The sequence below is a fragment of the Argentina anserina genome, chromosome 2, assembly GCF_933775445.1.
Source record: "Argentina anserina chromosome 2, drPotAnse1.1, whole genome shotgun sequence".
NCBI lineage: Eukaryota > Viridiplantae > Streptophyta > Magnoliopsida > Rosales > Rosaceae > Argentina > Argentina anserina.
In genome coordinates, this window is record NC_065873.1 from 13,761,592 (window position 1) to 13,773,578 (window position 11,987).

General features: G+C 38.2%; 2 protein-coding genes across 3 annotated transcripts; one reads left to right on the forward strand and one right to left on the reverse strand.

The window, feature by feature from the left end:
• The first annotated feature begins 2,337 nt into the window (after positions 1-2,337).
• On the forward strand, positions 2,338-5,877 carry LOC126783721 (LRR receptor-like serine/threonine-protein kinase RGI2). Its single transcript, XM_050509238.1, has 2 exons — positions 2,338-5,230; positions 5,368-5,877. The coding sequence occupies exons 1-2, from the start codon at positions 2,416-2,418 to the stop codon at positions 5,823-5,825; spliced, it is 3,273 nt and encodes a 1,090-aa protein (XP_050365195.1). The 5' UTR covers positions 2,338-2,415; the 3' UTR covers positions 5,826-5,877.
• A 1,554-nt stretch (positions 5,878-7,431) lies between these two features.
• LOC126783752 (uncharacterized) lies at positions 7,432-11,510 on the reverse strand. 2 transcript variants are annotated; one of them, XM_050509276.1, is made up of 8 exons: positions 11,212-11,510; positions 9,704-9,784; positions 9,204-9,257; positions 9,047-9,115; positions 8,312-8,374; positions 8,069-8,151; positions 7,908-7,973; positions 7,432-7,801 (listed from the first exon to the last, which is right to left on the reverse strand). In XM_050509276.1, exons 2-8 carry the CDS (start codon positions 9,779-9,781, stop codon positions 7,750-7,752), a joined length of 465 nt encoding a protein of 154 aa, XP_050365233.1. In that variant the 5' UTR covers positions 9,782-9,784; positions 11,212-11,510; the 3' UTR covers positions 7,432-7,749. The 2 variants fall into 2 exon arrangements, with proteins under 2 accessions (XP_050365233.1, XP_050365234.1); XM_050509277.1 differs by lacking the exon at positions 8,312-8,374.
• Between the last annotated feature and the right edge of the window lie 477 nt (positions 11,511-11,987).

Consider the following 11,987-nt stretch of genomic DNA (forward strand, 5'->3'; position numbering starts at 1 on the left):
CTGCATTCCTTTCTTCGGGCCACTTTCTTTTTTGCTTCACATGTCTAAGCTTTGTCGACCTTCCATATAGTGATGCATTATCATTGAGGTGTCACTACAAGTAGGGCTTCTCTTAAGAAAAAGTTCTGATGTATTTGCATTATTCAATCCATCGACTCAGGATGAAGATACCTGAATCGGTAAAGAAATATCTCACTAAGCTGCTAGACTGAAGTTAGCTCCAGCCAGCTAGCTAGATCATATATGACATATATCCTCCTTAATCACTACCAACTGATTGACATATTACCAAATTATCATCATCAACCATGCATCGCACTGTCACTAACCACAGGAGAATCCAGCTCACTCCAACAAATAGTCGACGTGAATTTTATCGAAAAGAAAGATTTCGATGGTAGAGTCACGGCCGGTGGGCAGCGTTACGTAGTGTCACAAGCAGATAGAAGATACCAAGTTAATTATGAGCAGATCCTCCTTATACAAGCTTTAGCTTATTAAAATAACGACGGAGAACAACAGTAGCACAAGAAGATTATATTGAACAATTGACTGCATGGATATCAGCTAACAAATCTGACCCTGATCATAGCTTACAAATACCTGTAATTAGCCAAGTTAGGGTGGTTTAGAGAGCTCTTTTTTTTTTCCTACAGAAACGAGATCTATGTATTCTTGTATCAGAAACTTCATAAGATCATATGCATGCAAATTCATTTATACAAATTAATGACTCAAAAAATTAAAGATTTCCGAGGTTCACAGATTTTTCTGCAACAATGATCTTTGGAACAGAACGTACGTATATACAATCCTTAAAATTACCTAAACAATATAGAACTTTCCTTCACACAGTAGCTTCAATTAAGTGTGGTTGGGGGATAAGTTGCTCCCACCATCCATACATAACTTATCTCAAACACCAAGCACATAGGGCCGAGATGATACAGTTATATATTCACTAGCTTCCATTTCACATATGTGTAGATATCTTTCTGAGACCAACTGTAGCTATTGATACATCATTTTTCTTAGTCTTTTCTGTTTGTGTTTCTTAGATTCCCAAACTCCCTTCAATGAATCAATGTCATCTTTGACTAGGGTTTCCCCACAGTTTTTAGGCCTCACTAAGTCACTGTACCACACCTCACTAGGAGAGAGAGAGAGAGAGAGAGAGAGAGAGAGCTATATGTGGAGTTAATCATGTACTATTTTTCTTGAAATAATTGAGACAAAAAATGATGCTCTGGTATGCTTTGTCTTCTTCCCTGGACCCATACGTATTCATTTTGCAGCAACCTTGAAAAGGAAAACTAATCTGATAAAATGGATCAGAAAGAAATAACCAATGAAGGGAAGGAGGTGCTTGCAAAGATGTACGCAACTAAATTTTGTAGGCAAAGCCAAATCTAGCCATGCTGCTCTTTATTGGGGTACTGGGAAGGTTCATGCATACATGGGAAAGAAAAGTATGAACAACTTTAATAGTACAGATGAAATCGAGTCCTCACCATACTCATACAGATCATGTAAAAGGTTGATGTCCCATCTTCTGAAACTTTATAGTTATAAAACTTATAATTTCTCAGTTGTTTTGGTTGGGAGGGCTGGTTAGTCACTTAGTCCTATTCCTGATGTAGATTGTTATGTGATTAAAAGATGAGCAATCAAGTGAATCAACCTATCAAACAATTGGATGAATCAGGAAGAGAAAGAGTGGTACCAATCAAGCTCATGAAAAAGTATATTGAAAAATTTATATGATTTCGCTATAAAAAAATTGTAGACAAGAATTTTCTACTATGTATAACACAAGTATTTATCAATTTGGATCACAATTTGATAATGTAAAAGGAGTGCAGAAAGCAAAATCAGCCATACTTCACAGTAAGTATTATTGAATATGAGAGTATCAAAACAGAAGTTCAAACGTTTGAAGATGATACTTACAGCAATTTTGTTTTTGTACTATCCTTTAGGCCACCCAACTGTGACTATACAAAGGATACCATCAACACTTGGTGAACAATGAAAACGAGAAAAGCTTATCGAAATCTTTCTTATGCTGTCCTGTAGTGCTTGCCTCACATGACTATCATGATACACCAAATGTTAGCAGTAGCAAAACAAATTCCTATTAAGATTTAAGACCAAAGGGAAATAAGGTGAATAATTATGCTGTCGCCAATTATTCATAGAAGACAATCCTCCTCTGATAATTTCAATCACAAAACATGCATTTAGGACCCTTCATACTGTTTAAGTCCTTTTGAAACTATAAACTAATATGTCCCTCCGAGCCCCATCTCTTAGTCCATTTCCAATAAAAAAGCAGTTTGAAGAAATTGAAGATAAACGAATACCTGTTGATTCTAATAAACCAGCAGTGATCTTGATGCAGAGATCAACCTCATCATGTCAACTAATGCAATCACTATTATTCTCTTGTTTCTCAACATCTCTTTATTTCCTGCCATCTCTGCTTTGAACCAAGAGGGTCTCTCCCTGCTTTCTTGGCTTTCAACCTTCAACTCTTCTTCCTCAGCTTCCCTCTTTTCTTCCTGGAATCCGACTGCCTATGATCCATGCAAATGGGATTATCTCAGATGTTCCGAGACAGGTTTTGTTTCAGAAATCACAATAACCTCAATCAATATACCAACCAGGTTCCCCATCCAGCTACTCACCTTTAATCATCTCACCACCCTTATACTCTCAAATGCCAACCTCAGTGGAGAAATTCCACAGGCAATTGGAAACTTGTCATCACTAATTACCCTGGATCTCAGCTTTAATGCTCTAAGAGGTTACATCCCACAGGAGATAGGGAGGTTATCACAGCTGCAGTTGTTATCACTTAATTCAAATTCCTTGGATGGTGCAATTCCAAAAGAAATCGGAAACTGTTCAGAGCTTCAACAACTTGAACTGTATGATAACCAGTTATCTGGAAAGATTCCTGCTGAAATAGGCCAGTTGTGGACTCTGAAAGTCTTCCGTGCAGGCGGGAATCCTGGCATTCAAGGTGAAATTCCAATGCAGATATCAAACTGCAAGGGACTAACTTTCTTAGGCCTCGCAGCTACAGGAATCAGGGGGGGAATTCCAAGCAGCATAGGAGAACTTAAGAATCTCCAAACTCTTTCGATTTATACTGCAAATCTCTCAGGTTACATCCCGCAAGAAATTGGTAACTGTTCAGCCTTACAGAATTTGTTTCTGTATGATAACCAGCTTGCTGGTCAAATTCCTGGTGAACTTGGTCTACTCAAAAAATTGAGAAGAGTGCTACTGTGGAAGAACTATCTCAATGGAAGCATCCCAGAGGCACTAGGGAACTGTTCGGAATTGAGAGTTGTCGATTTCTCGTTGAATCTTCTGAGTGGTGAGGTTCCATTGTCTTTTGCAAATTTGGTATCATTGGAGGAGCTTCTTCTGTCTGAAAATCAGATATCTGGCAGCATACCGCATCTACTTGGAAATTTTTCCAGTTTAAAGCAACTGGAATTGGACAATAACAGATTTTCAGGTACAATTCCACCTGTCATTGGGCAACTAAAAGAACTTACCCTTTTCTATGCCTGGCAGAATCAGCTCCAAGGAAGCATACCAACTGAGCTGGGCAACTGTTGGAAACTTCATGCATTGGATCTTTCAGGCAATCTCCTTAGTGGTTCTGTTCCAACTTCTCTATTTGAGCTCAAGAACTTAACTCAACTGTTGTTGATATCAAATGAATTATCAGGACAAGTTCCAAGCAATATTGGTAACTGTACCAATTTGATCCGCTTACGCCTCGGATCAAACAACTTCACAGGTCAGATACCATCCGGAATTCGGCTCCTGAAGAGACTTAGCTTCCTAGAGTTGGCAGGAAATCATTTTACCGGGGAAATTCCTCTTGAAATAGGAGATTGCACCCAGTTAGAAATGGTTGATTTGCATGGAAATGAGCTCCAGGGCAGGATTCCTTCATCTTTCCAATATCTTGCTGGTCTTAATGTTTTAGACCTCTCCATGAACCAGATATTTGGCAACATTCCCGAGCATTTGGGGAAGCTGAAATCCTTAAACAAGCTGGTCATCAATGGAAACAACATTACTGGTTCCATTCCCAAGTCATTGAGCCTCTGTAAGGATTTGCAGTTGTTGGATATAAGCAGCAACAGTATCACAGGCACTATCCCAGATGAGATTGGACGATTGCAAGGGCTCGATATTCTCTTAAATCTGAGCTGGAATTTTCTGACAGGCCCCATTCCAGAAAGCTTCTCAAATCTCTCAAAACTCGCCAACATGGATATCTCTCACAATTTGCTGACAGGAAGCCTGAAAGTACTGGAGGATCTGGACAACCTCGTCTTCCTGAATGTCTCATACAACGACTTTTCAGGTCTACTTCCCAGTACTAATTTTTTCAAAGATCTTCCACCAACTGCATTTGCTGGTAATTACAAGTTATGCATCAACGGTAACAGATGCCAACTAAATAGAAACTTGCATGAGAAGAAATCTATCAGATATCTAGTTATTTGTATACTTCTGAGCGTAACTGCAACTATATTTCTTATGCTTGCTGGAGTAGCTTTGTTTCTCAGAGTCTGGGGAATCACATTCGGGATGATAACCAGTAAAGAAGAAAATGATCTGGTGTGGGATTTCACCCCATTTCAGAAGCTTGAATTTTCAGTTAATGACATTGTGACTAAGCTGTCAGACTCAAACGTTGTTGGAAAGGGAGGCTCAGGGGTAGTTTATCGCGTAGAGACTCCGACAAGACAGGTCATTGCAGTGAAGAAGTTATGGCCGATAAACAATGGGGAGCTTCCAGAAAGAGATTATTTCTCTACAGAAGTTCATACTCTTGGATCGATAAGGCATAAGAATATTGTGAGGCTTCTGGGGTGTTGTAAAAATGGGAAAACCAGATTGCTGTTGTTTGATTACATCAGTAATGGGAGCTTAGCTGGATTGCTCCATGAGAAGAGGCTGTTCTTGGATTGGGACACAAGGTACAAGATTGTACTCGGAGCAGCTCAAGGTTTAGCTTATCTTCACCATGACTGCATTCCTCCAATTGTTCATCGAGATATTAAGCCGAACAACATCTTGGTAGGGCCACAGTATGAATCTCTTCTTGCAGATTTTGGCATTGCAAAGCTTTTGAGTTCTCCAGAATGCTGCAGAGCTTCCAACACAGTTGCAGGTTCTTATGGGTACATTGCTCCAGGTACTCTACGTACTGTTTTATTTGGGTCACTCAGTTATACTAATATGATTCCATAAATTTTTATTCATCTCAACCTACATTTCAAGTCAAATCCTCAATGTGATCGCCAATATGTTTCTACTCTGAATATTTTGCAGAATATGGATACAGTTTGAGGATCACAGAAAAGAGTGACGTGTATAGCTACGGGGTGGTGCTTCTAGAGGTCCTAACAGGGAAGGAACCAACAGATAACAAGATTCCTGAAGGTGACCATATTGTCACTTGGGTTAATAAGGAACTTAGAGAGAGTAAAAAGGAATTCACATCAATTGTTGATCATCAACTAATGCTGAGATCAGGGACACAAATTCAAGAAATTCTGCAAGTTCTTGGGGTAGCTCTTCTCTGTATTAATCCCTCTCCGGAGGAAAGGCCGACAATGAAAGATGTAACGGCAATGCTCAAGGAGATCAAGCATGAAAATGAAGATTGTGAAAAACCAAAACTTCTAAGTCAAGGAGCTGTGACAAACAGGAAAACTGCAGTTCACAGTTCTAGTTTCTCCAGGTCATCTGAACCTCTAATTGGTTCCCCTTCTTGTTTTCCCAGATAAAAGAAAATTTTGTATAGATTGATGTCCTTTAAAGAAAGATGCTGTGCAGTAGCAATAAGGCATGATATCCTCTTTCAATATGATTCAGCAGGGTAAGTTCAATCATTTTGAAGAACTAGGATCAAATGGATACTGTTCAGAGCCTATCATCTTATTTTCCAACTATTTTCAACTATCATCTTGAGAAAAAAAAAAACCAATGCCTCTAGTATTATTGTTCAAACTCGCAACATACACCACCCTCCACAAGCTAGATTACTAAAAATGAATTTTCAAGCATTGTCAGACAACTAAATAAACTGCTTCCCTTGACAATGCAAATTCATAATACGCAATACATTACCAAAGCATGAACCAACAAGCTTTGCAATTATCAATTTGGGGACCAACAGCAGTACAACAGCTTTCAAGCCTAATTGAGTTGTCTGTGGGGCAGTGGTAGTGACATTCCTGTTTGGCAGGGTCACTTTACCAACAATCATTTTCACTAAGAAATGGAAATTCCATGCTGCATGTTCTTGAAAGGAAATACTGTCCTTTGGACATGTGATACTGAACCATCTCAGGCCCACTGATTTGTATATTATAGCTTAAACTTTAATTCACTAAGAGTGCAAGCAAACCATTACTAATCATTCTCCTAAATATCCATATAGCAGCAATAGGATTTCAAGAACTAAAGCATAACCAAGTTCCTATTTTAATGAGAATTGTGTTTAGCTCAAGTTCAAAAACCCCTATGACTTGTTATCATATGCTCAAACCGGTAACATCCAGTAAGTTTTTCACTACAATTCTCCTCAGATATAAATGGTTTTCAAAATAACAGAAGACAATGGCAAAAAATAAAATATAACACTTGACGGCCACAGAATTGATACTATCTGATCCTACCATAAGCATTAATCCAATTATAGTGAGTTTGAGTTGTGATTTGAAATAGGATGAAGTTTTAATCCCAGGTAACGAAAGTATCCTGATCAGAAACCTAGGAACCAATTGTAATGCTCATAGATATTTTAAAAAAAAAAAAAGGAGTTTCTATCCCTATTGACCACCACAAGTTAAAGGAACATGAGAAACAGTCTATTTGCATTCTGCTTTGGATAAATAATAATAATAAAAAATTGCAAGCTAGCTATAAACATCAAATCAAAATATTGACAAATGAAAAAAGCGTGTCATCTATCTACATCAGATATACAGCCATACAATTGAAAAGAGGAAAATAAGTCCTACAACCTCATAATAGCAAGGAGCACATACCACAATGAGTTCTCCTTTAGGCCCATGTCCATGAGCTTGATGTGTTGGTGCAATATACATGAATTTATGTATGTAACCATGAGGTTTTGTTTGGGTATTTTAAGATCGTAGCATGTTGAACATAGAGAAGAGGAACTTCCCGCTTGTTGTTGTACGTCCTGTTAACAGACTATAATTAATTAACAGTCCCACTGAACAAGGGACTTAAGAAGGAATATACCTGCTCACCTGCACATATTAAGAATCATAAAATATAATATCAATCTGAGCACAACAGTTACAGTTTCTAGTTTCTACCTACAGTTGGTGTTCAATTTAAGAATAAATAAAATCAGTAGAATATTTGGGACAGTAGCAATCGCCATATACTATAGTTTCTTACATCACCAGACTCCCAATACACTGATAAAGATTACTATATTAATTACTATTAAATTTACAAAATCAGAAGTTTTTTTGTTTACTACAGCTTCTCACCAAAATGAGAACAATAGAAAATATTACATTTTTTCTGGCTTCTAGTGGATTTAAGGATCCAAAGAAACGAAACAGGATGGGGAGGAACTGAAGGAAAAAAAAACAAATTTTTAAGTTACAATCTGAATCATTAAGGCTGTTGGCCATGACAAAGACACGAAAGAAAGATAGTACTCACAGGTTAACTATAATCTTGTTGTCTCTCAGGGTGCCACTTTATGCTGCATCCAATGCTGCCATAACGAAAGGGGAAGGAGGGATAAGTAATTAATTTCAGACCGTAAATCAAGCTGGACATATTTTAAAGAACCAATGAATGTGGTAACCTGAGGGATGTACCTGGGTTTCTGAGCTGATGGTACGGGTTGGCAACTGAGAGCACAATCTATTGCAAGGCTCAAGTGCCTAGAAGGAGTAATTTAGAAGCAGTTCATATACTATTGAATATCAGTTATACAGCAAGTTTGTATGCAAATTAAGCTAAAACAAAAAAATCCAACTTTCCAGTTACAGGCACATTATTACTAGGTCTTGAATCATCAAACTGGCCATGGTAGACCAATTCGAAAGGCCTGCGTCCATCCTGTTACACAGAATCCAGGTCATGCTAGAATGGAACTAAACACAATAGAACACATATCGATATTATAGTGATGATTTAAGAATTGACCCTGCAGGAAAGCTAAAATCAGGCATTTTACTAGTAGAGTTTCACCGAATCAAATGGTGCAGGTTATGGTCACCTTTTTAAATAAGAAAAACTCTGGTGTACAAACTGCTCCAAATTCACAGGCAACATTTTGTGACTGCATTTAAATATATTCCATACGCATTAGTGTCTCAAAAACTCTCAAGTAGTCTGAAATGACCAGAAATGAAACAGCAAATGTGTTTAACTTATAAATTTGTAATCACATACACTAAATTCAAGGTGCAATGACCTACTTTTCTAGATAATGGTTTTAGGGCTAGCCTACAGTCCCACACCCTCCAATAAATCAAAAAACTAGTTACACATGAAAAGAACAAAGAGTGTCAAAGTGGTGGGACAGAGGGAATAATCAAGATTGCCTCTTTTTATTTCCTCTATTTCTAACTGAGTAGTTTCTCTAACGTTGCAACAAAATCAAATTTTGGAGTTGAGGATTACTTCCTACTGAACGGTGTTTTATATTGTACTTTTGCATTAGATAGAGCTCCCTGTGCATCACACAACCAAATTATCCACCTAGTCGCAACTTATAGCCATTACTATTTCAAATCTTTCTTTTCACAAGACTGATAAAAGAAATCAATGGTGATGATGCATGTGTGTGTGCATGCTTGAATGAAGACTTCTGTGTTATACCCAAACTAGCAAATTTACTAGAACATCCGTAAAATACACTTTAAAAAACATATAGTTTAAAATAAAATAAAATAATAAAATAAAAACACAATAAAGATCTATAAAGCATGTATCAGGTGAAATAGCATACCTGATCATATAAATATGGGAAGGGATACTTGAAAAGCTTAGCGTCTTCTGACATAAATTCTGGTCCATCCTGTCAAGAAGAGGTCCACTATAGCCAGATCATATAAACGCTTTGTAAGCTCTAATCCTAAATTATGGAATCCGTATACATCTTGTACCTGTGGGTGCATTGTTACAGAATTTGAAGATATCGCAACAACTGCGAGTCCTTTCTGTACACAAAAAGAATAACCATATTGGGTATGATGATGCATCAACAATTCAGAATTAATGTTACTGGCATATATATCAGGATCATTTTAGTATTAGTTACAAGTGAAATATAGCCACCACCTTTCTCCTCTCCTGCAGTTCTTTTTCGCTTCAAACTGTAAGTCTGTAACTTCCATCCGCAGGCACATATTGTGTGTGGATGCTTCTAGTCATATTGGTAATAAATAACGAAACATTGTTGCATTTGTGTTTATTTGGTTCAAGAAACTACTTTCTCTATTCATACTCAGAGGGGCTTGAGGGTAACCATAAAAAGAGCAGGCTCTCAGAAAGAAGAGCATTCAAGTATAAGAAATCAGTTGTGACATACTCAGCGAAGTTTGGTAAAAGTAGATAACTGGAAAAAATAAAAAGCTCTCAAATAGCAACGCACTCAACTCTTTACCTTCATATAAAAGTTTGAAAGTTTCACGATAGCTTTCTTCAGGTGTAAAACAAATGGGCAGTGGTTGCAGATAAACATAACCTGCAATGTTAAAATCCAAGTAACTCTTGGTTGTGAGAAGCAAGACATGATACTTTTTTTTTTGAGCAAAAAGACATACATTCAAATTTTGACTAAATTATGAAAACCAGATAAAACTTCAGCCAAATTCATATTTTTCACTGGCCTGATTTGTTGCAAATCAGATATTGCAGCATACTGCTCTGAGCCACTGACTAATTTTTCTCATAACATTCAGAAGTCACATACGACATAGTTCATTTTCATAAATGCACAGAAAATATCATGAATCCGGTGACTATTGGTATGTTTAGTCGGGCTGCTGCTAGATCACCTATTCGGCTATTCTTAGTTAAGGACATACAGGCCAAAACATGTCTATTGGGTGTGCCATCCATCAATGTACTAATAATAAGGGAGAAAACATCGCATGTCACAACAAAGGCTTGATTTGGGGATCAAAAAATCAAAACACTGCCATCCTTTTAAAAACAATTAAAAAAAAACCCTTCCCCGGGACAGATGCACAAGCAACAACAGCACCGGCTCTATAAAGTCAGAATCAAGTCTTATTGTTGGCTTTCCAAATAGTTGGCTAAGCCTATAATGGAAGCATATGTATAGAAACTGGCAAACAGGAGATCTTTGTAGGTGTCTTTACTTTCAAGCTTCACTTAGCCCAAGCAATGGTAAAGTTGTCCCATGTCTTTTTTGGTTGGAGCAACCCAATTGGCGATTAAGTCTTCCTGAATTGGGGCGAGCAAAGACAAGTCTCTCTTCATTCTTTGACTGCTCTGCTCCCCTCAAATGCATGAAGTCATCTTGGTATGGGATCAGCTCTTCTGTTATCATAAACTAGATCCGAAGATGTATATCCAAAAATCAAACTCACTTCCTCAAACTCCAGAGTAAGAGGTTCCAGTCAAATTATCACATGAATGATAGCCTTAAAATGACTCATACCATAAAACTCAGCTTAAGCTATATGAAGCTCAAACTCGCATGAGTTCTCTACAGTATTTGATATCCGACTAGCTAGCATGATGCCATATTAGAGTTGAACTTAGTTGCATTCAAATATCACTCTCAGTTCATTTATCAATTAGCATGAACTTCTTTAATCAGTCTTATCCTTTCTGGTTCATAGATATGCTCAACACAACCAGTAACTAACACCTCTAACCACCCCATTTCCAAAACAAAAATTACAAAAAATCCCAGTAATTACAGCAAACCTATACATATCAGCTCATATATCTCGTAACAAAGCCCTACAGTCACATTGTGTTCCACATCATGGTTAAACTTATCATCTTAGATTCTCCATTTCACAAGACAAGCATGAATAAATTCAAATGCTTGTGATATAACAATTCGGCGGCCTTTATACACAGACAATGCCATTGTCCAAAACCTAACCAACAGAGAAATACACACATTGAACTCACCAGTAGCGCAGGATGGGATTCAAAGTCCTCCAATTTCCAAACTCTCCCAGTAAGTGGCTCTGGAATCTAAAAACCAACGAAAACCCAAGTTAGGCAAACAAAAAAATCATTCAGAATGGGAAGAGAGGAATACAGAGTGCCATAAATAGATACGAACTGGGAGGTCTGAAGCCGAGAGAGACTCCTCTGGACTCGGTTCTAGCGGCTCGAATGAGGAGCTTTGTGGGGCGTAGAGTGGTGGGCAGAAGCAGAGGATTGGAACCCAGTTTGGAGGATTGTTGCGAAGAATGAGAGAAAGAGTTGCGCCGGGAAGGAAGGAGACATGCATAGGCTGAATGTGAGGAGAGAGTGACAGCCATGGTTGATGAGTTGGAAGTGACAGTTTGGTTGCTTCAAGAGGTCGAGTTTATAAACTGTTGGGAGTTACAGGGACACACAAGTGACACAAGTCACACAACTATCTCTAGGGAACGTTTGGTACACGGGTTATGACTGCATAAAACCTGCTTGAGCAGTCCAAAGTAATATAACCCATGTCTGGCACCACTAGGGAGTAGGGACTACCGTAGCTCGGTGTGAGAAATCCTAAAAACCCCAAAACACATTCTTCCATAAAGACACCATATTTCATGGGACTATCGTAGCCTTGTTCTCACACTACCTCGATTCGTTGACTTCAACCAGTCTTCATCGTTGACTCGTCGCCTCCAACCTTCTTCTCCGCCCTCAATCCCATCGGCTTCTTCAACCAGTCATCATCACCGCCACCAACTCGT